This window comes from Buteo buteo, chromosome 3, assembly GCF_964188355.1.
Source record: "Buteo buteo chromosome 3, bButBut1.hap1.1, whole genome shotgun sequence".
Taxonomy (NCBI): domain Eukaryota; kingdom Metazoa; phylum Chordata; class Aves; order Accipitriformes; family Accipitridae; genus Buteo; species Buteo buteo.
The window spans coordinates 39,301,929-39,328,894 of NC_134173.1; the positions used below are offsets into that span (position 1 = coordinate 39,301,929).

The window sequence follows — 26,966 nt, forward strand, 5'->3', positions numbered from 1 at the left end:
TCCGAGCATGCGCACCCGTGGCTGCCGGGGCGGGGGGGGGGGGGGGGAGAGCACCGACTCCTTCCGCCTGCGCCCCGCCGCGCGCACGCGCGCTCGCCGCCGGGCGCCGCAGGCCACACCCCCCGCGCCATCGCCGTCGGCTGCCGGGCGCGCGCGCGGGGCTGTTTCCCTCCCCACGTGACATGGAGGCGGGGACGGGAAGGGAAAGGTCAGTGGCGACGCCGGCGGAGGGGGAGCGGAAGGTCAGGGCGCCGCGGAGCGGAAGTGGGAGCCGGAGCCCGTCCGCCATTGTGGGGAAGCGGAGCCCAGAGCAGGGGGGGAAGCGGCGCTGCGTCCGGCCGGCCGGCTCCTTCCAGCGGGAACCCGATCGGCGGCGGCAGCGAGCCCAGGCGGCGGCGACAATCAGGCGGCGGCAGCGGGGAGGAGGAGGAGGAGGCGGCGGCGGCGGAGGCGAGCGGCGCGGCGGGCGGGCGGGCGAGCGGCCCCGGCGTGCGGAATCACTCGAGGCCCAGGCGGAGCGGAGCGAGGGGATCGCGGCTCCCCGTGAAGAATGTCAGCCACCAGCGTCGACCAGGTACCGGCCGCGGAGTGGCGGGGGGGGCGGCCGCCCGCTCCCTGCCCTTTTCTCTTCCCCGGCCCGTCGTTAGCCCCGGCGCGGGGGGGCGGCGGCGGCGGCGGCCGGGCGGCCACCTGCACCTTCCCTCGCCGCCGGGGCGGCGCGGTTCGCGGCCTTTTCCCTCCCTCTTTCCCTCTGCGCCGCCATAGGGAGCGGCGATCAATCGGAGCCGGCGGCGCCCGGGATGGCGGGCCCCTTTCCCAGCCCAGCAGCCCCTATTTATAACCGCTGATCCGCGCCAGAGCCGCTCCGCCTCCCCGCCCGCAGGGCCCGCCGGCGCTCAGCCCCGCGCCTCCCGGCCCGCCGCCCTGCCGGCTCGGGCCCCCGCCCGGCCGGGCCCCTTTGTGCTCCCGGCCCGCCGGCGAGCCCTGCCCGGCCGAGCCCCTCTGGGCGCCCGTTTCCTCTCTGCGCTCCAGCAGAGCAGCGGTGCCGGGCTCCCCGCGGCGCCCGGCTCCCTCTCCTCGGCCCTGCGCACCCCTGATTCTTTCTGGCTCCTCGTCACCGCATCCTTTCGCTTCGTGCCTTTCTCTCTCCTCACCCACCTCCTCTCTCTTCGGGCTTCTGCTTTCTGCTCCTTCCCGCGGCCTCCGCTTTTTCCAGCTCTTCTCCTCTGTTTCCCTCCGTGCGCTGTGCTGCACTTTTTTAGTCGGTTCTTTGCGGAGCTTAGAGTACGGTGTTTTGTTTTGTTTTTTTTTTTTAATCTTTGTTAGGCCTCTGCTGACCTTTTATTTCTGGCTGGAAGCTATTTTGTCTTGGTCTCTGCTTCCTCCATGGGCCTCTGCCACTCCTCAAAAGTTTTGGCCCTGCAGTCCCCTGCCCCCTTTTATTTTCTCTCTGTGCCTTTAATGTTTTGTTTCTTTTGTTTCTGTGCGTGCTCTCTAGTTTCCTTTTATGCACTTATTTCGAGCTCATTGATCTCTTAGCTTTTCACTGCTCTGTCTTCCAGAAGGCAGGCTGCTTTTTCCCAACTTTTTTAGTACCGTGTCTCTTGTTGGTCTGTGCATGCCTTTGTGTCTGGATTAGATTCGTCCCAAAAGATGAGTTGGGGTTTTTAAGGTTACAGAGATTTTTCTCTGGTTTGGGGAGAGGGAGGTGACTAACCAGTGCAGCTTTAGGTGGAGCAGTGTTAAAACAGTCTTATGATAACTCTGAGGCAGGTGCACATGAAAGCAAGATGGAGGTGGTTGCCTTCTAAACTTTCAAACCTCTGAATACTGACTTTTTCAGGACTTAAAATTGTTAGAGAGTGACAGAGCCTGGAGACTCACTTGTGCTTAGTTGTACATATGTGATAAGATGAATTAGATTTTTCATGGGCTAGCATTTGTTTTTGTAAGCTATTTTATTTTGCTATAGAGGAATTAAGGATACTATAACTTGTACTGTTACAGTGATTCTTAGTGCACGACAGATTAACAGTGTTTTGTAATGACTAATCCTAAAAAAAAAAAAAAAAAGAAAAATCCTCCTTAAGGTATTATTTCCTTGTGTGAAAGCTACATACAGACTGTATCATTTTCTCAATGTAATTGCCTAGATGAGGAATGCACAACTTGTAGTTCAGCTTACCATATCACTGTATATTCTGTTGTATATCTAAAAAGCAAGGCATTGTTGGTTATTCTCTGATAAGTACCCATCAGTCAACTTAAAAGATGACATATGATAATGAAGTTCTAATGAAGTTCTACTACTGGCAGTAATCTTAAGCTGCTAACTTTCTTTGTTCTTTTACTCTATGCTTTGTTTATTGCTTATATTTCTTGGGGAGGGGTGGCAATCAAAATTCATCTGTTGTTCAGGTTTTCAACACCATTTAAGCTTAATGTGCTGTAAAAGACTAGATTATTTCAATGTTTTTTGGTGAAATTTTTTCAATTTTAGAATTATTGTGTTGGGGTTTTTGTAATATTTTATATGACATTATTTTATATAGTATAATATTTTTATAATAGCATGTTTTTAATAATATTTTAAGCTGATACTTAAGTTGAAAAGAGCAGAATTGGCAAATAAATGGAATTACCCTGAAGTAAACATTAGAGGATTCTAACTGAACTTGCTTTGCTTTTTTTTCCACTTTCCTATATACAGAGACCTAAAGGACAGGGAAATAAAGGTAAGTTGATTTCTTGTATTTCTGCATAAAACTCTAATTTTGCTGTTTATGGAGATTAATATGTCTTCAGACAATTGTGGGATGAGAATGTAGCTATAGGATGTCTTTTATTTCAGAGCAAGATGACAGGAAATTGTGTGCCAAAATGTTATTTCCCAGCTTTTTTACTGTGGCACAGTGGTACATCAATTTAAATTGTTTTATTTTGCAAATGAAGATTAATGTCACAAGTTAGATGATAACACTGCTATTTCTTTTTAGCTGACTTTGTGATATGCTTGTATAATCGCTTTGAGAGTACACCTTGGGCCTTTCTGTGTAGCGAATAGATTCAGTGTACTAGAATCATCAGGAAGAATCTTTTGAACAGCTTCCTTAGCTTGCGAGGCAATAGCCATGTGACTATTTAGTTACTCATATCTGTGAGCAGAACACATCACCTTCCTTATTCTCAGAAATTTGGTGGGCTTTTCTCTTCATTTTAGCATCAGTATAGAATATTCTCTTGGTGTTTGTAGGCCTTCTGCTTTTCTACTTTTTTCATGTTTCTGTCAACATCTTAGTTTTTAAATACCATACTCAATGGGGTTTCTTCTCTCCCACAGAAACAAGGAACTAACTGCTTAATATTCTTCTCTCTCAAATTCTTGGCAAGTCTGTTGTAAACAGCATCTCGGATTATATCTTGCAATTTATTTCTGGTCTTCTTTCATATAAAGACTAATGTTCTATTTGGGAATTCTTTTTGCCTGATCACTACACTTGTGTCCATTTAATTCTTAGGTGCTTAGCAAGCTGAGCTATAGAATAGCATGCACACAGCTATCTTCGTGTGTTAATATGCTTATTATTTCTTCAAGCAGTCAGGAAACTGATGTGTTTTGTTTTGGTTTTTTTGAGGGTTTTTTGGGGGTTTTTTTTGAGCTCATATACTCTTTGCCCCTGCTGTTCATTATCTGATCTGAACTAATCTAATTCTTCTCTGTGAACTGTCACTTAAGGTTATCCGCAGCGTACTTATTCTATTATTCTGTCTACATGCAGGTTATCTGCTTCTTATTACATATATTGCTTACAAGGTAGCACATGGTTCCTGAATCTTGCTGAATTTGGCCTGTTCCTTTTAATTTCTCTTCATTCAGGAAAAAATAAAGTTGTGTTTACCTCCTTAGACCTTCTCAGTTTGGTCATTTTTGATTACTTGTTCTCTCATATTCTAATACTGCTACCTTTTTTTTTTTTTTTTTTTTTGTTCCCCCAAACTGAAGCTTTTAACTATTTCTTTGTGTCTTTGAAATAGTTTGTGTTTATACCTTCCTACTTGGCCTTAAATGAGAGGAAAAGTCAGATTTATTTTAGCAAGTAGTTTGTGGTTTCATGTTCTTTGAATTACCATATCTCAGTTTTAGTGAGGTTAGAGATGCACCTATTAGAGAATCATACATGTAGTTTTTGAACTATACTCCATATATATGAATTGCGGTGAAAGTATTAAGCATTTCTGTTTGGGTGTTACGTTGCAGCTTGTTTAGTAGTAAAAATGCACAAGTCAGCTTTACTTTAACTTATTTATGTTAGTGTATTTTTGTGTGCTATAATTTGTAAATGCTGCAGAATGTTTGAATCAAAACACATCTCTCGGTTTGCTATGTAACGATGAGATTTTTGCATTTCTGAACTTGGATTTTTATGGAGTGCATCCTTTTAAATAATGGATACTTACTATGTATTCTTTTGGTGAGACTATGACCTAAATGAAAAATATAGTGAAACAAAATGGTAATCTCTTCTATTCTGTTAAATTATTTGGTATAACGTCTATTTAATGAAACTGCTATGATTTAGCATTACATTAAGGGGCTAGGAGATTAACAATGGTAGCACAGTGTAGCACGAGTGGTTCGCTTTGGGTTAGAGACTTTTTCAAGAGGATAGATTAAATCTGTATCAGCAATCCTTACTGACCACATGTTAGCAGACAGTAATCTTTTTTCAGGTGTCATGATAGGTCCCAGCTTAAAGGAGCTTCGATGGAAGATGTGATACTGAGTTAACAGACTACTCTGAAGTTGGTTCTGTGCATAAGAGTAATAATGTTAGAGGATGGTAAAAAGGTTACTGTCCACATGTCTGGTAGAGCATATGAGAGGACGTGAGTGAGCAGTGTAAGAGGTGTATGCATGGAAATAGAGTACTTTTCATATTGAAACAAAAAATACTAGACCTGCAAATTACATTGGGAGGTAGCTTATTTGTATTGTCTAGGAAAATGTTTTTGATGCTTTATTCTAGTCGATTATAAATTGGTATACAGTGCTGTTTGGCTTGACCAGAATTTGTGGGATTGAAGTTCTAGTGTGTAGAACAGTACTGTCCACCTGTTGTGTCAGATGTTAATGTTGGTATTTCAGAGATTTGAATGAGTAAAATATCCTGTCTTGAAAGTTTTCTTATTCTAATTGTCAACTACTATACAGTTGACATAAAACATCAGAACTGACATCAATCAAATGATGTCTTACAGTGGTGTGGTGATAGGGAGAAATTGGCATTCCCAATAATCTTTTTTTTTTTTTCCCCCCTTCCTTTTGTTTGTTGTGCCAGTGTATCACACCTGTGATAGGAAAGTGCTAACTTGTGTTTACACACACATATATATAAATAAAAATTTTGGTTTTGTAGTAGGCGTAAACATAAGCATTAGGTTTAAAACAAGAATGAAATGTTAATGTTTCATTTAGTGTTTATTCTCCACATTAATTAACATGTAACGGCTTCTTCTAATTAAAATTTTATTCTTATGCCTTTGGCCATCATTTGTGCATTTTGCAAGTGGTTATTCAAAGGACAGTAGCAGTTAAAAGAATATAAGCTTTAAGTTCCTTTATTTGATGAGTTGTTTTTTCCCAATATCTAATTACACTGTATGTTTTCACAGTGTTTGCAGAAGTATACAGTATTTTCAGGATTGGATTGATACAGATATTTTTAGTAACTGTAGATTAGTTTCGATTAGTATTCTTCATCACTACCCTGTTCAGTTGGAACACTTAATGTGAGATTTTGGGAATGAGGCATGTGTCTTAATCTGTTTGCTGTTGCTAAATGTGTGTGTGGGCTACCTTCTTCATTATTAACACGTTACGTAAAGGTAGAATGAAAAGCCAAAGAAACAAACTTCTAGTAACGCTATTTCACTGGAAAATGTATATATTTACTAGGAAAGATGTCAGTATAGAACTCTTGAGTCACTGACTTAAGATCTCAATACAGAATAAATAAGAAGGAAAATACGTTTAGAAGAATATTCTGTGTTAGTTGTAATGACAGACAAAAAAAATTTCTGTCTTAAGTGACCTTTAGATACCTCTGAAACAATAAACACAGCAGATGCATGTTTTATGAAGATTAGCTGTCAGTATGAGGAGATTAATTTTGATAGGATTCTAGTCTCGACATGCAGCTGTTTATTCCTTTATTTGTGGTTGCATGCTTTTAAGAAACTTGTATGCCTCCATCTATGTTTTTCATTATAACAGAATTCTATTTAACATTTGTGCTCTCCATAGTATTTAGTCAAGTCTAAGCAACAGGCATGGCATGGACAAAAGATTTTGAGGCTCATCCCATGTGTGACTGGGCCAAATATAAAGAATATAGTGTTCCAGCTCATTAATATGTTACCATTGTGTGGAAATTCAGGATGATTAATAACCTTAACTGAAACTCCTTATTTAGGGGAAAAAAACCAAATCCAACACCTAATGTTAATTTAAATTTGGTATTTAATCTAGAAATACTGTTCTATCAGGTTTTAAAACTCATTGTGCTCACCATTGCTGGTCATACTTGGCTGTAGCTAGTATACAAACGCACTGTGCCAGTTTGTAATAACTGAAGTGTCAAGTGTTCTGACTCTTAAAACTCCAGGAAGACATTCAAAACACAAGTTGCTTGATTTTTTTCCCAGATGCTTGCTTTGAAAAAAAAAATCTTCTGTTGTTTTGTGTTAAATTATGAATTTTCAGCTCTTTTTACTGCTGTCTGAAATTAATAATTTTTTCCAGAATTTTGGTTATTCCTTGTGATTATATCTATCCCTTTGTCGTTTTTTCAGCTAGCTTCATTTCCTGAAGGCAGTTTGGTTTAGAGGTATTCAAGTCAAATGTGAAAAAAATTGAAGTGACTTGGTCCAGGCACCACTTGGTTTGCAACGTGAACTTTGGGTGGCAGAACTGCCCTCCCTGCCCCAATGAAACAGAAAAAACCGCACTCTTAAACACTACTTCCACCACAGTTGAAGGTTTAGTTACATGGTTGTATATACCTTTCAGAAGTTTTTGCTAGAAGAGGGAGACTGCAGAGTCAGCTCTTAACTCAGTGTCTCTAGCTGTCAGAAAATCTGCTGTTTTAACTTTTGCTGTCATGGTTTCTCAGTGCACCTTACTGATCACTCTAAAACTTATTTGTTTGTTGTTTGGCTTGTTTGTTGGTTTTGTTTGTTTGTTTTGTTTTTTTCACTGGACCTGTTTGATAAATAACAAAAAAACTTGTATTTGGAACAGCAGTAATTTATTTTTGAGAAGAGGTCTTCATCTTCAAGTTGTATAATTGCAAATTGCTGGTTTAAGTCCCTGCTTTGCTTTGCACCATGGGAAACAATGGAACGTAGTAGAGATTTGTGCAACTTGACTTTGTTTGAATAGTAGCCTGGGGGAGGGTGGAGAGACGCTTCAAGTAATTTGGGCAACTGGAAAATCCCAGGTAGGTGTAATGCCTTAGATGAAATTAAAGGTAATAGGAGGCCAAGAAGAGCAGGTAGGAAGAGATTCCAGTGTATAGTGGCACATATGTTGGGAAAGGATTGTAATCACCCTTGGGGACTTTAGCTCTTGTTTCTGTTTTGCTGTGTACCCTCTGAGCTTCAGAGATGCTGCTAATGCAGTACAGTGTAATATTTACGTAGGAAATACAGAATTAAATAGCTGAATAATAGTGCCCTTTATGGTTGTCTTGGTGGGTAACTGACTTTTGTCCTGGCAGGATAATGTTGTATGTTGCAACTTTCCCTGAACCTATTGAATATGTCTGATCTGGTTGGTCTGCACATTTGCACTTGGTCTGGTACTTCTGGAAACGCTGGATTTACTGCCTGTGCAAATAAGGTGTGCCTATAGTTTTTCCTCTGTCTATGGAGCTCAGAAAAGAATAGTCAGGAGTAGTCTGCTCTGGTTGCCATCTTTCCAGACCTCTCCTGAGACTGATTGGGATCATCAATAGAATGAGCCATTTTCTTTAAATTTAGCAAAGTGATGCTTAACAGTAATATGTTCAGTCTCAACAAAGCACAAGTATTTCAATGTGCAGGCGATTAAGGAGTGTTGTCAAGATTAAAAGCACAGCATAGATCTTCCAGAGAGTATACCTAACACAGATTTACTTTTAGTTTCAGTACAAAACGGTTCGATTCATCAAAAGGATGCAGTAAATGATGATGATTTTGAGCCATATCTAAGTAGTCAGACAAATCAGGTAAGTGAACATTGTTTACTATCTTGAATTAATTTTGGAGTTCAACTGACTTCCAGACTTCATTAATTTTTGGATGATATTTCTTAGCTAGCATTACTTACTTGCCTGAATATCAATTGAAATATAATTTTGTGTCTTGTCTTGTCTTACCACATGATAACTTAAACAGGTAAAGTCTTTAATAATTCTGGAAAAGATTCAGTTACAAAGCATGCTCTGATGTCTCCTGATCTTGCGTTTGTGCTCTGACTTCAGAAAGATGCAGTTACAAGAAGCTTGAGGAAAAAAACCAACCCAGAAAACAAAACACAAACCCCAAAACAAAACCCCACACCTTACGTTTACAATGAAATCATCATAAATGGGATGCAGTTAAGACAACAGTTTCATTGGCTCTGAGAAAATAGTAACTGCTTGGATGTGATTTCCTCTGAAGTTGGTAGAAGTAGCTCACAGTTGATGGCATAATAGATTGAAGCTTAATATTACTGGTATAACTCTTCTGCCAGGAAGTTAATGACTTGTTTCCAGAACTGTGAATTGTCTCTAGTCAAAAAGTTAGTACTCATTAAATTAAGTTGGTAAGTTATAGTGGTCTTGAGAGGGGGAGAAAGCACAAATTATTAAAAGGCATTGAGAATTTTGCTTGCCTTCCCATTTTTTTCAAATAATACATTAAGGAGGCATCAGGTAGAGGATGATGATGTGCATTTTTTCCCCCCCCAAACAACATCAAAAGTCATGTGGGGGTTGTCCTTCAAATGTCTTGGAGCTTTGTCTTTTCAAGAAGTAAATGCTGTGACTTCCCAGGAGTCTTGGAAGTGGAATTTGAATTTAGCTAGCAAACTTTGTTCTACTAGGCCACAGATAGTACTTAATGCCTGTTCTCAATAGTGTGGAAATGTTACAGTTTGATTGTTCTGCCTGAAACAAACAGGCATCCTTGCATCCTTTTCACTATAATATTCTGGCAGGTGTCTCTAATTAGAAGTGAGAAATTTGACGAAACTAAGAATAGCAAAACTTTAAACTATAGTTGCACCTATTTTTCTCTATGAAACTGCAGTTGTTATGGCTTGTTTTTTAAAGTAGCTTGTTATTTTCTTGATACTGTTGACATGGAGGCATCTTAAGCCTAGCTCAGTAACTGAAAATAAAGATAAAATATTACAAAAAATGACACTCTTCAGTGCTTTGAAAAGGTCTTTGGAGGAAAATATGGCCACATCTAACAGATACCTTGTTCATCTTTTATGTTGGGAGGAATGGTGGAAGTTACAAATGCATTCATATAATCCTGAAAAATGTTTGGGACTGTATTACAGGGGGTTTTTGCCCTTAGCATAATTGTCTATATTGCTGATTTTTGTTTTATTTTCTTGCAGAGTAACAGCTATCCACCAATGTCAGACCCATATATGCCTAGTTATTATGCTCCATCCATTGGATTTCCTTACTCTTTAGGCGAAGCAGCATGGTCAACTGCAGGCGACCCTCCAATGCCATACTTGACAACTTATGGACAGATGAGTAATGGCGAACACCATTACATACCCGATGGTGTATTTAGTCAACCTGGGGCATTAGGAAATACCCCTCCATTTCTTGGGCAGCATGGATTTAATTTTTTTCCTGGGAATGCAGACTTCTCTACATGGGGGACAAGTGGATCTCAGGGACAATCAACGCAAAGCTCTGCTTACAGCAGCAGCTATGGCTATCCACCTAGTTCTCTTGGGAGAGCCATAGCAGATGGACAGGCTGGATTTGGCAGTGATACTCTGAGCAAGGTGCCTGGGATTAGCAGCATTGAGCAAGGCATGACTGGACTGAAAATTGGTGGAGATATGACGGCTGCTGTAACAAAAACTGTAGGTTCAGCTCTGAGCAGTACAGGTATGACAAGCATTGCAGCAAACAGCGTGCCCCCAGTTAGCAGTTCAGCACCTAAACCAACCTCGTGGGCTGCCATTGCAAGGAAGCCTGCTAAACCTCAGCCGAAACTCAAGCCTAAAGGTAATGTGGGCATTGGGGGCCCTGCTGTACCACCACCACCTATAAAACACAACATGAATATTGGAACTTGGGATGACAAAGGGTCAGTGGTAAAAGCACCCCCAGCCCAACCAGTACTGCCTCCTCAGACTATAATCCAGCAGCCTCAGCCATTAATTCAACCACCACCACTGGTGCAAAGCCAACTGCCTCAACAGCAGCCTCAGCCACAGCAACCACAACAGCAACAAGGACCTCAGCAGCAGGCCCAGCCTCACCAGTTGCAGCAACAACAGCTGCAAAACCGCTGGGTAGCTCCTCGTAATAGGGGTGTGGGCTTCAGCCAGAACAATGGAGCTGGTAGTGAGAACTTTGGTTTAGGTGTTGTATCTGTCAGCTCCTCACCTTCTGGTGTGGAAGTGCATCCAGTGCTGGAGAAACTAAAGGCCATAAACAACTACAATCCCAAAGATTTCGATTGGAATCTGAAGAATGGACGTGTGTTTATAATCAAAAGTTATTCAGAGGACGATATTCATCGCTCCATTAAGTACTCTATCTGGTGTAGTACTGAACATGGTAATAAGCGCTTGGATGCTGCTTACCGTTCCCTGAATGGAAAAGGCCCACTCTATTTACTCTTCAGTGTGAATGGCAGTGGACACTTTTGTGGAGTGGCTGAGATGAAGTCTGTTGTGGACTACAATGCATATGCTGGTGTCTGGTCTCAGGATAAGTGGAAGGGGAAGTTTGATGTCAAATGGATCTTTGTCAAAGACGTTCCCAATAACCAACTGCGGCATATTCGCTTGGAAAACAACGACAACAAACCGGTTACCAATTCGAGGGACACTCAAGAGGTACCCCTAGAAAAAGCCAAGCAAGTGCTTAAAATAATTGCTACTTTCAAGCATACCACCTCAATCTTTGATGACTTTGCACATTATGAGAAGCGTCAAGAGGAGGAGGAAGCCATGCGTAGGGTAAGAAATCAATGTCATTATAGTAGCTCTCCTGTTTTTTCTGGTTTTGGAAACCTCGTTTGTCATACAACTGGAATTTCTGTGTGTGAGTATTGAATCAGAAAGTGGTGCTTTTTACCCAAGGTGTCTGTACTTGGTGTAACTGGGTCTTAATGAAAAGATTTAAGTTCTTGTAACTTGTTTTAACACAGGCATGTGTTTAACCACAATACTAACATAGGCCTGCATAAGCAGACTTGTGACATGTTTTACCCTTCAAAGTAAACAAAAACTGAATTGAGTGTATTACCTGTAATTGAAGTCTTCTAGTTTAGATTTTTATGGTTTCTGGATGTCACAAAAAAGGACCTCAAGTTACAGGAGAAGCTTACTTTATTTGACATAACATTTCAATTCAAATTCTGCTTTAACAGAATGTTAACAGCATGATTACTGTGAAAAGCAGGCTTCCCCCTTGATTCAGTTTGTCTTTTGTACAGTTGTGAAACATGGAAGTGATACAGTGATGACTTGTACAGTGTCGGAATCATTTTTTGGACATTTCTGATAGCGCATTTCCTAAAGAAAGTAATGTGTAGTTCATTTCTCCGAAGAAAAGTATACCTATGATAAATCTGTAGAGAAACCTTTAGTTTTGGAGGTATTTCAGAAAACCAGACAAGGGAAAAAGGCATTTAGCTTAAGCTGTTTTATAGGGCTTGTCTACTTTGTTTTGTGTGTACTCTCCCTACTAATAACATTTATGTTGACCACCATATTTACTTTTGCTATATTTGTTTTCTTTCCAGACTTGCTAGTAACTGTAAATAATGATTTGTCTCATGGTTAGAAACATTTCAGGAACTATTGTACCAGTTAGATGATGTGCAAGTATTCAGAAAAGGGTTTTGCATCAGTGCAGTTGGTGGTAGTGCTCTCTGTTCATCTTGTCACACCATCTACTGAATAAACCTCCCCCCCCAAAGTCTCTAGGGATTATGCTAATTAGGGGCCTTGTGGGATGCAAAGTCCTGAATTTGTTCACTTCTTGAAGCTCCCACAATTCTGGCTGCATAAGAATTTCATATGCATCACAGCCCCCTTACTTCTCTTAGGTTTCTAGAACTGCAGTGGTTCTACCTCTCTTGTAAAGTGTGTTGAAGGATTAGGAATGTACATCTCCTATAGACCGGTGTCGTGCATACCCAAAATCAGTTTTGTAGTTTAATTGCACAGCTCTGCAATAAATTGTCATGTTGAAAGTTTTTTATTGTTTGGAGGCAAGATGAGTATCCTTGTTGGGTGTGTAATGCCTTTTGAATCTTTTTTCTAAAAAGAAAACTGAATATGCCCTAAATCAGTATCGTTACTTCCATGCTATCTTGATGATGGGAGGATGGGCTGCATTCTTAACGAGTATTCACTGTATGGGGAAAACTGACTTTTTCAGGCTTTATTACAACCTCATTGTGATTTCGGTAATGTTTCAGATGGATGAAGATTATCCTGTTCCTCTGTAGCCATTGTGTTTCAGTATGTTCTTAATTTTTAATGTTTTACGACGCTCCACAAATAACTGGTTTGCTTCCAAAGTATCTACTTTTGTGAAAAAACTTACAAAAGGAGTCATAATTCAGACATGCCCTAGCAACTCAGGAAGATAATGTGTTTTATTTGTGGTTTTGTTCCCTCAGTAGTAGATGAAAGCTATGAAAGGTAATGGAGGGGGTAACATAGATTACTCGTAGTGTTTCTATGTATGCTAAACTTAAAATTCGAAGTACTAAATTCATCATTTAGTAGGTCTCTAACTAGATGACTGTGATTACGCATATTTGTGTAATAAAGTAACATTGCTGTTTCCTTTAATATCTTCAGGGAAACATATAGCATCTGTATGACTCAAGTACTGAACTCTGCATTTCTCTGTTAAGTTACCTTTCCCAATGCTATTGAAAGAAAACATACTTGTCAACATACTTGCATAGTAGGCACTGAGTCTTCTACAACATTGTACAAATTGGTTTTGTGACAAATTATAAAAAAAATACTTCAGAGCTGCATATCTAGTTGTGAGGTTTTATCTTTGTAGAGGGATTTTAGATATGCCTGAGGCAAATGAATATGTACTTAAAATATAGGAAGTCCAAATTAAACTAATGACAGCTACTGAGAGATCATCTTTATCATTCTTTTATGATTGGGTGTAGATCTTATACCTCTGGGTTTCTCCTTTTATCACACAGTATACAAACAACCTGTCTTTAAATTGTAAACATATAATTGTTAACTCTTTTATGATTCAAGAATAGTTTGGAAATGCAACAATCAGTATTGTAAACACTGGTTTATGGTTAATTGAGTAATCCTGTATTACCTAGTGCCAGCTAGGCTTTCATGGAGCTGTATTTAAATTCATGCACTTTCTGCTGCCAGTAGAACTGTGTAAATTAAGTTCATCCCCATTTTCTGTGGCAATCACTTTGTTTCCAGTGTTTCAGTCATGAAAAATGTGCTTATTGCTGTTAATAAAATATTAAATACATAAAACAACAGTAGTCATTTATATGTTCCTTAAAGTTCAGTTAATGTTTTGTTATTGCATAGGTGGTAACAAACTTTCATACAGCCAGTGATCTGGTAAATGTAGTAAACAGCATATGATTTATGGATTTAATTTACTCTATAACTGTTCATCATTCCAGCTAACTTATTTTAAAATAATTGGTTGTAAAAGTTTTTAATCTTAACTACTCAGGGGGATCAATAATTAATTTCCAATATGACCTAGCAGTACGTTTTATTAAAATATGGCAGTATACTTATAAAAGTGCAATGAATAATCTGTGATTAACAGAAGAAGAAACTTCAGTAACTTTGCCATTTGATAAAGGTTACTTGCATATGACTATGAATAGTCTCTTTAAGCTTAAATATTAGAACTCTAGTGTCTATCACTGTTTGATGTGACCCTGGTGTGGGTAAGGTATCTACAAGTGGGGTTGGAAACAAATTTGTGCAGTAATTATTCAGACTTTTCTTACGGCTCAGGTTCCAGTGTCCTATTTTAAACATGCAAGTGCTGTGATCTTTCATCAAAGGAGCAAAGAAATCAGTGACGTTTTTCATGAGTTCTGTCAGTAGTATATTTAAATAACCTGAAATTGCATTAGTCCTTAGTTTGAACTACTGCTGCATGGTGTAAATGTGCATATTTGTGTGCAGATTATTTAAAAACGTATTTGATTGTCTTTCAACAGAAGGCAGTAGCAATAAGAGCTAAAAAAATGGAACAGAAGTCTTAAAACATGCCATTTAACAGCACATAATGACATTAGGAAAATAAAAGGCATTGAAAAGGAAAACAAAAAAGAAATCTGTGTTAGTTGTGTACCTGATCTTCAGTAAATACATGGATCAAAATGAAATGTGTCTCTGAGTAAAAATGCAGTTGTTGGAAGATTACAGCTTCCTCACCCTCAGGTGGTGGCTTGTTAACCTGCAGCTGTTTGTTAACCTGCAGCTACTTGTTGTCCTAGGGCTTCTTTTGGTGCTCTTTAGCGCAGAGTTCTGTTTTTGTAGCATATAATGGAAAAAAATATCATGGTTCCATGCAACTGTAGAATGCTTTAGATTATTTTCTTCATGAGATAGTTCAGAAAAATAACTAATTTTTATCTGTGGGAGAAGACAGAGGAATTCAATATATATTTGTGTTTATCTAATTTACATTTGGAATTTTTATTTTCAGGAAGCCTTTAAATGACAGGTAAATAAACATTTAAAATGTTAGCTTTCTCCTGTTGTACTACATATCTTGTAATAGGAATGCTGATATAGCTAAAATTTTCTGACTCTCAAAAGGAGTAATTCCCCCCCCCGCCCATTCTCTGGTCATAATCAAGCTGCAGTGTTAAGCAGTGTAACTCCTTTCCATTCCAGGACACTGCTGACTTTATGCTTAATTTGATATTTCTTGAAAATATCTTAAAGGAAAGAGGGAAGTGAGAAAATGTCCATTAAGAGTGAACTGTAGACACTTCATCCTCCCCTTACCCCCCAACCATCAACTCCTAGGTTATAATGTCAAAGTCAGATATAGATACATCCACAGTCCTTGTACAGGTCAAAGAAAACAGGTAGTTGACGAACTTTTTTAATGTAGTTAAATGATAGTTGTACCAGATGACTTTTTAAAGTTTGCGTCTTTACATCTAAAAGAGGTTCAAAACAGTAAATGAAACAGGTTACATAGTATCTTGAGAAACTTGTGCATTTCCTGTATGCTTTTGATGTTTCTAGGGCCATTATTTTGCAATTTCCTTGAACTTGATGTTTATCTACAGTTTCATCTTCATAAATCAAAGTGATATAACATGCCTCATGTCTGCTTTAAGAAAAACCAATATGGTCAGAAAGTAGAAACAGAAGATACATTTTTGCTCCTTTGATAATCATGAGATGAGTATGTGCCCCTGGTCTCGGGAGAAGATGATTACTTGGAGCTTGAATAATTTTAGACGTACTGATCCAGAATTTTCATCCCATCACGCTGTGCTTATTTACTATGTCTTCATTTGCTTTTGCATCTTTAGTCTTTTGGAAACAGTTAAAAATGACCTGCAAATTCTCTTGTTATAGACACATAGATTTCAAATGTGCCTGTTTTCTGTGCATTTGATAGTCAATTGTTTCTGTTCAGAGGTAGGGTTTAGAATTTATTACAAGATGGGGATACTATGGAGAGGTCTGGATGTTAAAATATGGTCTCGTATAGAGTGACTCTGTAAGAGTTTGAGTAGTGGTGTGGTCTACATTACTCTAGCAAGTGAAAAGATGGTGCAATAGGAAAAGTGCAATACTGGACTGTTGAATTAAAAAGTTGGAATGTAATTAAACTCACAGGTGGTCTTAGTTTATAGCAACACTTGCATGCATCTTGTATTGTTTTTCTTTTTGGTTTGAAATTCCTACTTGCAAAATCAAGCTTACGGAGTCCCTTCTTACAGAGTGAATTTAAATTCTCGACTCTGGGACTTGAAAGACCAATTTCTCCTGTAAAATAGGGACCCCTATTGGAAAAGCTAGGTATATCAACCTAATGGTCTACCTTAACGCTCAGGAGACCAGTCATTTTTGGAATCTAAATTCTTTAGTGTTCTTAAATATGAAGACTTCCTAAGACAAGACTTCAAACTTGAATTGAGCTGGATCTGTGACAGCTCTGCCTTTTCTAAATGCTGTGTCTTTAAGTTGTAGTTTTTAAAGCAAAGGAGTAATTCTAAATCTCTTATTCCAGAGCAAAAGCAGAACCTTGAGTATGCATGAAAAGCTGTTAAAATTCATGCAGTAACCTTCTGCTTCCTGCTACATCTCCTCAGATTGCACTGCTCTATTAAGAACAAATTTACTGGAACACTGATGCTTTTCCTGCAGTTTGCAGGAAAGAAATATGGCTGCATATTGCAAGGGAGTTGCAACCTGTGTGACTCTCCATACAGTACTTCAGCCTTGCTTCATTGATTTGTACCACAGATGGGCTAGTTAGCAGAAACTCCAGTGAACATTGCTGGTGGTGCTTTGCTGGAAAAAATGGCACTTTAAAACCATGCAGATCTTGCATATCTAGTAAAGCTGTTTCTGTAGATTCAGTTGAAGTAGGATTGTTTAAGTTTTGTATCAAAATTGATTGGCTTTAACCTTCAGATTCGTCTAGTTGAAATGATACATTACAAAATTTGTATCAGATAAGTGGTTTGAGCCCACTTCTTTGTGAGCAGCTTTTCAGAGGTCTGGTAGTGTACTTAATATTGACAGGTAATTATAATTATTGTTTTGCTTCTGTACCCAGGGATTATAATCAGTTGTGAAAAAGTAAACGTAAACTTGCATGTTTGTTGCACTTTCATATAGAAAATAATGATAAACCAAGATAAAATAAGTTCATGTTTCCTCATGGCAGACTGGAATTTGAGTTACGCATGTGCAGAGAGCATGAGACTTAAAATTGTCAGAGAAATTCTTCCCCAGTGTATTTTGTAGGCCCTCCAGTGGATGTCTTTTCCCTTCCAATGCTACTATAGATTTCTTAGCAGAGCAATTAAATAAAATCATCTTGTTGTTGCCCATGGGCATCTGAGAAAAATTAACAAAGGTGTCAGAGTCATCTTTCTGCTCCTTTTGCTGGGACAGTGATCATCACAATGCAGTTTCCATAGATGTAGTTAGAAGCTATCTGTTTTCAGTCTTCAAAAGCTGATGTTACGCTGTGAGCATTGTTAACAATACTGAGGATCTACAAGCTTGATTTTTTTACTTTTTAATGAACTTGCTGAAATGGCTGTCTTGTAGCTAATTAAAATCTGATATTTCAATGTGTAATGATGTACAGCACTGAAAGGAATCACTTGCTGCTTGTAGTTAGAATTGGCCAATTCATCACTGAAAGTATCCACCTGGGGAGACAAGACTGGAAGGGCTTTTCTGGCTCATGGTGTTCAAGCTTGGTTTCTGCAGAGCATTTCCTCATTGTGTTTTATCATATGATATCTTTAAAGTAGTTGGATTTCTTTCTCCACCTCTGCCTTCTGAATGTTTGTACCTTATTATTTAGTGTGCTGTGGAATTTCAGATGTGGATTAAGTTCTTATTGCCTTTGTCGTTACCATAATAATATGGTCTGTCCATGTTTCACTAACAATGCATGTATCTGCTTAAATTCAAATTTATTTACCTTTTTACTGTAATTTGTTCACATTTTTACTATTGCTAAGTATGTTTCAGAGACTGAAATAAGTAAAATGCCATCAAAACTAATACGAAGAATAAATAATTTAGAAGGCTAGGTCTTGTAGTTTTTCAGACTTTCTTAATGTTTATATGCTTGAAAGCCTTATTTACTCTCTGGAGTTCAAATGATCTGCAGCAGCAAGGTCTCAAAATGAGTATTAATTCATAAGGCTTACCAGAAGGAACTGCTCTGGAGTTGTAAAACATTGTTTGACTTCCTGTGTTGACTTTGATTTTTAATTTGTGCCTTGTATTTTTCATGTTGGGATTAGAAGAAAATGAGTGTTTAGGGAGGGGATGGCATCTCCACAGGAAAAATTTCTAGGTCCATGTAAGGTTTCTAGAGATCCTTCCCATCTGATGCTTCCTTCCCAGAATTCCCAGAAGAGCTTCTTGGAAAAATGTATTTAAATATTTTTATCTGGTTTTGAGGTAATCTCTGTCTTCAGGAGATTTACCCTCTTTAGTTTGGAATTCAAGAGTGAGAAGTTAAAAAGTACCTTTATTTTACAAAACTTCAAAGTTTTAGTAATGTGGTTTATATTAATAGCCAATGATATCCTTGTCATAAATGGAGAACACTATTTCTAGCATTTTTCAGTTTTCTCAGTAATCTGTTTCTCATTGTGGTTCTCAAGCACTAAGGTCAATGTTTATGCTGTCATAGCTGTAATGGTACACTGTGGTGCAATAAACTGCAGATTATGGCTCATGCCATTAGTAAATGAGATTTCATGAACTTTGCTGTGGCTGCTTCTCACCACCTCTACAGCTGTCTGTTCTGCCTCTGCCAGGTGTTCCTGCCCACGCAGCAGAGTTGGCAGAGGAGATGTGTGCCTGTGCCTCACTTCACAGAATGCAGTCTGACATGTTAGCTTACATTGCAGATGAGCAGGGCTTTTAAGTTGAAGATTAAATCGCAGTTTGCAGTGAAGCAACTAAGATGTGCTACACGTTCCCTTCTGAAGCTGCTGGGAGAATGTTACCTCTTGGGAGAGGGGCAAAGCAGACAGCTTCAGGCATAAACGTTTTAAACATTGCAGTAAGATGCAAAAGTTTGGCAAAATTCTAGGGTTTTTTTGCAGGTATAGCCAATTGTGCTGGAGGTGAGTGTGTGTGTGGGAACTCTGCAATTTGCCTGTGCATGTTTGCAATCCTGGATAGCTTTCAAAATGGACACCTTGGAATGCTTGCACTTGATGAATTGCTATAAAAAAGCAGAAGTCCTTTCAAATCCATCTTCCCTCACCTTGAGCTTCAGTTTGTGGGATCTTTGGGGAAATAAAAATACAGCTGAGGACTGTAGTAGCTTGTTGGGTTTAGGCTACCATTTACATTTTTGCTACTTACAATCAGGCTTTTTCATTGACCTTCTTTTTTTGACAGAAAAATACCAAAAGTCAGTGTTATGGGCATCTCAGTAGTTTCTTTCAAATCAGATCAGGAAACATTTTTGTTGCTTTGAATTTTGAAATTTTGTTAGCATTGAGATTTCATTAAATCTGAGGATAAATTGCAGGATCATTTGATTATTGCTCTGAATTCAGAGAAAACTGAAATTTGGAAGTAAGTCAGCCTCTCAGTTCAGATCAAGTTAATTCCATATTTTTGTACTAGATCGACACATGTTTCTGAGGCCCAAGCATTTTCAGGTTCACCTTCACTTAGTTTTGTCAGGTTGTGTCAAAAGTTATTTGCATGTGTGAAGGCTGCTCACCACATGGTCTGCAACTGGCAAGTACCTTTAACCAGCCGATACATTCCCACATTGTTCTAATTGGAATGGTACTTAATTTCCCCATCCTGCTCATAAACTCCCTCTAAAGTTGGGTAACCTCACCCTGGTGAGCTCTGAAGTGAAGTTTGGCAGGGAACTTAAATTGACTGGAGAAGCTTTTTATCCAAGAGCATTGCAAGAGATGTGGCAAAGGTTTTGCTCATCTGAATGTAATAAATGAATAAGAGATGCTGGGTGAAAGGCAAATGTTAGTGGAATCCAGTCTGTTATGCTGGAAACTTCCTCTGCTCTGGTGGTGGAAACCTGCTGGTGATAAAGTCTTCTGCTAGTTTGTCTATAATCACTGTTTATACAAAAAAAATCAATCAAAAGCCACCCAAAAACTTAGAAGAGGAATACTTTTTGAGACCGGAAAAGGCAGTGGTAGTGACTGTGATCTGACCAACAGCTGTGGGGAGGATTAGTTTGCTTTTGAGTTTAATACCACTACCTGCATTTTGAATAAATCAGGTTTTCTCTCTGTCTGTTTTGCTGTAGAGTGCCAAATCTTACTGATACCAGTAAGAAGAATGTACTGTTCACTTGCATTAAAAATGTCAAGTTTGTATGTCTGCTTTAAGTATATAAGTATAGTAATATGTAACTTTGAGACTACAGGAAAGGTGTGCTGGTGTTACTTTGAAGCCTTTTTCCTCTGTAGAATTAAAAATGGACTTGAAATTTGTAACACCTCCTTTATTTCATCCACTGGATGCAGGTAGTCAGGATATCATTCCCTTTCTATTTTGAATTTTTATGAACTTAAATGCCTTTTGAGTTCAGGGGCTACACAAAGCACATGGTCAGTCCATTTACTGTGCAGCAGTTTGTAATGCAGAGAAGCTTTCTACGCGGCTTGACTCAGTGGTTACATATGTAATACTTGCAAATGGACTGGAATAGGTGATTTTATCTGTATATAGGTAGAATTTAAAATTGTTAAAATACTGAGATTTCATTACTTAACATCACAGTTTCATAGGCTCCTACTTAATACTGCAGTAGTGTTTCTCAGCACTTTCTGCAGTTCTTTCAGTTGAAGTCTGCTAATAGTAGAGGAATAATCTGAGATGTGCATGAGCAGGCTATTTTTGCATGCCTTACATGCATAGTGAGGCATGAGGCCAGTGATATCCTGTTTTCAGCCTGGATGTGCGCTCTTATCAGTCATTAATACAAACTGATATGTTATATCAATCTTGCATTTTAAAAATAGTGCCTTACTATGAAAATATTAGCCATGTCTCTTTGAACTAGGAAAAAATGATTTCTGGCAGAACAGCGCAAGTATCACTCTCGCTTTAAATATACTGAAGTTTTGCCCTAGAGAATGTCCAATCTTAGATATACAGCTGCTGGGACTATGAGCTGCTTATTGTGAGCAAGAAGTCTGTGTGAGCTTTACTTTTTTGGTGTTCATCTTGAAGCAACTTAGAGGTCTGTCTTGGAGAGGATTAGATCATCAGCTGTACTCTAATAACCAGTATAAATGTTATGTATCCTCTTTCATTATAGTGTCTTTTTGTCAGAATTTATTTGGGTTCATATGCTAATTTGCACTTTTCCTAAATAGTTTCTAGCATAATAAAGTTTCAAGCATGGTATCAGATAGAGTGGTTTTGTGTTCAAATGCCTCCTGGTTTATTTTGGTTTTCCCTGCTATGTTTATGTTCCATTTATAACATGCTGTGTAATGCATTAGTAATAAAAATACTGGAAATGAGTTTTTTGTTCTCTTTTAAATGGGGAGGGAACCTACTTCTCTTCCATGAAAGTGTTTTAAAACATTTCTGTAACGTGCTCAGTTGTACATATTAAGAAAGGAAATGCTATGGGAAGATAAATTCTTAGTTTCTTAGAGTCAAACTACAGTGTTTTTTTACGGTCTGGAAGATACATAATGAAGGTAATGAGATATAGTTTATTGATCTGTTTTTATTTTTTTCCTAGAGGTAGTCATAATGTCTATGTATATGTTTATCTTAGCAAAGTAGAGAAAATGGAGGATGATGATAAAGTACTGAAAATTTTATTTACTCTGTTAGACTTGTAATACAGAGGAAGAATTTGTTAGTCCCTGATAGAGATACAGTGCAGTTAGTATTTTTAGCTCTTAACCGTAGAAAGTTGTTTATCATTGTTTGTATTACACAGATGACATTACGGACTTTGTTGCTTTGCACTAAATGCAACATCTCACAGTGCTGTGAGGTCTTTGTAGTGAATATGGTTTTGACTGCGACTCACACTTGCATTCAAATGTGGTTTTTTTCCAGCCATTCCTACCTCACTGGGTTTGCATTTTGTTATTAATAGAAATTTCTAAAAAAAGTATGGATGGCTTTTTTTTTTTAAATTATTTTTCTCGCCGTTTGAGCAATGTGTTTGTATGGAGGAGGAGGTAGTGGGCCAACTTGTTCCTTTACCTTTCAATCTTAAGAACATTGAAACATTGTACTATAGGGGGCCTTGAATGAGATACCTGGGAATATGAGCTTTACTTTTTCAGGGATATAATGGATGGAGAGTAGTATATTTAAATATTCACGCAGAGCATTTTTGAACAAGTTAAGCGGAAGATTTAGGGTACCTCTTGCCTTGTTTGTAGGTCCCTTGGTCTCCTTACTCAGTTCACTTTGTGCAATATATTTTATTGGAAGTGATTTGAAAGTAATGTTATAAACCCTTTTCTTTTTGATAGCTGGTTTTTTGCAACATATTTGCCTTCTAGTTTGACACATACTTCTGTGTTTCTTTTTAAGAATTTGACTTGAACTAGATATTTCATGTTCCTGAAAAAAGTGAAGCTTTTTTCTTGAAAGCTTGTTGCCTGATTTAGAGAAATTGCAAGTAATGCAACTGCTCTAATGAGACGAAAGCAGATAATGTTGAACTGTGTGTATTAACATGATTTTCCTTTTTGTTTTGTGTTTTGTTTTTTTTCAGGAGAGAAATAGAAACAAACAATAACTATATGGAGATGTCCTGCTAGAATTACAACACTAATGATGTAGACTCTGGAAATGCCTAATATGTCTAAGAAGACGTTATTAAAGCTTTTTTCTGCTTAAGGTGACATCTTTGAACACTTTAACACAAAATTGACTCTTCTTGTAATGGTTCTCATCAGTGCATCTGCCCTTATACTCTCTCACCAAACACACTTGAGAACTGTACCTTCGTCAAGCACTTTCTGTCCTGAAGCTTTTACCAGTATCTGCTGTCTTTTGTATTTATGCATCCTAGCTAAGGCACAGGAGACCGAACGAATGCAAGGATTCATTAACTCTTTGAATTTGTTAAATACTAACATTTAACCATTAGAAGTGGTTCAATGATGTGAGATTCACATTGCTTCAACTTAATTTTTTTCTTTGTTGTAGTTTTTTTAATTGTCAGTTTTTAGCTATTCAACAGATTAAAAGCAAATCATGCCATATTTAGTCCTGGAGTAAAACTCAAGTCTAAATGTTCATGTGAAAATTATTGTAGTAATCTTTTAATATGGCAAAGCAACTTTAAGCTGCAGTTTAGCCAAATGAAACGTAACAAAATTATATTAGAATGACATTTCCCTTGTTTCAAACTGTTTGGTGTAAGAGAATATTAATATGCAGCTTGGTGGACACCACCAGTTAATGCACATTTCTTTATTTTTTTTTTCTGTAACATGTATACTGAAAAAAGTGCATTTGTCTGAGGAACTGTTTGTTTGCTACCACTCAATGAATCTCAGTTTTGAGTAAATGTACCTCAGTCTAAATCAGACTTTTTATGACCTTTATAACTACATTTAAAATAATCTTTAATTCCTATTTCTGGGTGTTTGCAAGCCTGACAGATTGCTATCATGAAAGTGAAAATTTACTCCTCTAGGTGATTCACTAGCTAAATAAACATAATTCTTGTTTAGCAAGCATATACTCTGTTTCTCAAATTTTTTTGTTTCATTGTCCCAACATCCAGGTGTTTTTTCCCCTATTCCAAAATATTTTGAGAAAAATACTTTGATCCATGGATATGACATTCATAGCCATGTTAACATGATTTTTGTTAGAACCATGCAACAAGAATTTTAGAATACATATTAAACTGGGTAATTCTATACTAGTTTTTAACTTCTAAAAATTATATCTTTTGTTTCATTTTATATAGCAACACATTCTATCTGCTGGAAGAGAATATTAAAAAAATGTTAAGCGGGTGTATTGACTGTACAAAATACTGAACAGCCTGTACCAAACTCCAGGGATAGCTTTCTCTTTTTAGAACGGCAATGTAGAAGTCAGATATGTTATAGCTTAAAATAGCAATACCACATATTATTTGAACGTGTTTCATGTCTTACTGTCCAACACAGATGTTCATATTGTGTTTTGAGTCCTTCATTTACAGATTCTGGCAATCAAAGTTCTGGAACTTAAGTGGCAAAGGTTTGTTTTGAATACAGACTATTTTGCTATATTTTACTTTCGCTCTTCTTAAGCCCCTTGTACTCTTCTAACCTTGCAGACACAAAAAGTTCAGTACACACTTATTCCTTGCTCATTATTTAAAATATTGTTTGAGACTGCGGAGTAGCAGATATGAATCTTAATTTTTACCTCCAGTGTTCTGGAATCTCAAAAGTGAAGCCACTCCCATATTTTTGAGAAAAGAAGCAATCTCACTTAAATGCAGATGTGTAACAAATAGCAAGTGGGGTAAGGGAGGGATAAGCAAAGTGCATATTGTAAGAGGAGACTAGGAGATAAAGGTTTCAAGCCCAAACCCTATGAAATTTGGCTTGAGCCCAAAAATTGCTGCTTCCATGCATATCTGTTTCTTGCTAGCAGGTTTTATAGCTATTTGTTTCCCTCTGTTGGCTGACTTATGGTTTACTGCCTATTATTCCAACTGTCATTGATCAGTTGAAGTGGCAAAGGTCAGTGTTGTGAGTCCAAAAAATGTAGTCCTTCCGATGATCCTTCAAAGGATCAGCATGTTTCTCCTTCTTTGTTACAAAAATATCTTATGAAAATGCACAGAAGTTTCCAGTTAGAAGAAAGCTACTGTTAAGAGTCAGGCGTTCAGGAATTGATTGCATGTGCAACCTTTAGTTTGCTTCCACTGCAGTATCATATTTTTGCAGGCTTTGTTAGTATTTCCTGCTTTACCCCTTGCCTCTTTTATTCTAATAGCATGAGCATTGCTCTTGGTTTGAATCAGGTTTAGTATAAAGTAAGTTCATCACTCTGTTGCAGACTTTGAAAACTTGGAAAATGAGACAGGATTGCGAGAGAAGGAGGTGATCACGTTTAGAGAGCTGTGACGGTTCTTACACTGTTCCAGGATTGTTAGCAAATCTACAAATAGAAGAGTGTCATTGCTGATGGTGTTAGTCATGTTGTGACCGATTTGCCGACTGCTGAGAGTTTAGTATGTGCAGCTGAAATTAAAAGGAATTTTATGTGCATATAAAGTTCTGTAAAAATAGTATATAACATTGTAAAATCAGCTATGGAGTGCTGTACTAGTTAATGGACATGTGAAACTTCTAGCCTTCAGCTTCCTTATGCACGAGTTCTTTTCCTCCAGAAAGAAAAGGAATGGTGCTTAATATCTCAAATAAATGTAGAAATACATTTTTTTGGTCTGATTTTTCAATACAGTGAAGTTGTTGTAATGGCTGCTTGCTAACTTGCTAATGGAGGAGTCAGTGGAACCCCTTTTCTGTTCCTGATACCCCCTCCTTTGTGTCAGCATTTTCTTTCCTGTGATCCATACTGAGTCAGTTCAAGATGTTTTCTGCTGGTTTAACAGTCTGAGCAGTTCTCTGTGAGGTTAGATGTTTAGAAGGGAGATGGTGGGAGGGGAAAGAAGGAGGTTTGTCCTTTCAGAAGCAGCTTCTCACTGTTGAATAAGCTTAGCTGCACTATAACTACACCCCTATGGGTTGGTGAACCAGAGATGCAGCAGAATGTTTAAAACCAGGAAAGGCTCGCAAGAAAAAAAAAAGTCAGTCCTGTATTCAGTGTAAGATTTCAGTAGTGTACAGTAAGATATGATGTTATCGCACACATTTAGTGATACCAGGAGGAAGGAAGAAATACCGAGTATTTTGCATTTTGACTACTTTTTCCACTTTGAAGAGACCTGAGAACTCATGTAGTAATGTTATTGCTGAAAGACTTTTCTTACTAAAACAAGTGGGACAAATTAAAGTTGTATGATCTTTGCTAATCTGAGTCTCTCTTGACTTTGTAACATCAGCATCTTTAACATAAGGGTTTTTGTATTTGACTTTGACAAGAAATAACTCCTGTCAGTTGAATGCTCAGGTTGCTGGCTTAAGGAAAACATGGGCACTACTTTATTTTGAGGGACTTGGATTGGGAAAAACTTGATATTTACAACTAGACACATTTCATTGCTTCATGTCTTTTGCTATTCTAGGTTCTTCTTTTTGGATACTCTGGCAGTTTCATAATGCACTGTCTGCAGAATTTAGATGCAAAAGCCCCTTGCCAAAATGATTCTCATCCCAGACAAATCTGTGCCACTGAACAAAAGATAATGTTGAGCTCTTAGTCAAGGGCAAAAAACCATAATATTTAGGAGGAAGTGTCTTAAATATTTTTCACGGTTTAGTCAAAGTTCTATTTTGAAGCTGCTTTCTACTTCATAGCAGAATTTACACACTTCAAATATATTCCTTAAAAAAAGAAGTTTTAAATAGACTGTTTTGATGTGCAGGTGTCACTGCATCTTTCCTAGCTAAAAGTGAGTTGAAGCAACAGTGTTTTGAAATCTGTAAGTAGTGGTTACCTTAATTTTTCAAAATTGGTGGCTCTTTCACCTGAAAGATATTTACATACTGCAGCTGATTCTAGTGCAGTGAAAATCCAGTGTGGACAGCCTTCAAATTCTCTGCAGCACTAATTTTTTAAATGAATAATTCTAGGCATTCAAATGCAAACCACCCTTTAGGAATGGATTTTATGTTATTTTCAAAGCCATTTGAATTAATTTTTCCTACCATTTTGTTAAAGAAATACACACAGATTTTCAGTGTCTTACTTATCCTTTTGCCAGGTGAAGATCCATATTAAGAGAGATTAAGAGAGCAGTTCTTTTCAGTTGCAGCAAAACCTTGGTTTAAATTTTCTGGGTTTTTTTTTATGTGCATTAGAGTAT

General features: G+C 38.2%; 1 protein-coding gene across 1 annotated transcript; it reads left to right on the forward strand.

Moving 5' to 3' along the window:
* Window positions 1-247: 247 nt before the first annotated feature.
* YTHDF3 (YTH N6-methyladenosine RNA binding protein F3) lies at window positions 248-26,012 on the forward strand. Its single transcript, XM_075023360.1, has 5 exons — window positions 248-574; window positions 2,711-2,735; window positions 8,182-8,267; window positions 9,653-11,245; window positions 22,737-26,012. Exons 1-5 carry the CDS (start codon window positions 551-553, stop codon window positions 22,758-22,760), a joined length of 1,752 nt encoding a protein of 583 aa, XP_074879461.1. The 5' UTR covers window positions 248-550; the 3' UTR covers window positions 22,761-26,012.
* Window positions 26,013-26,966: the final 954 nt, after the last annotated feature.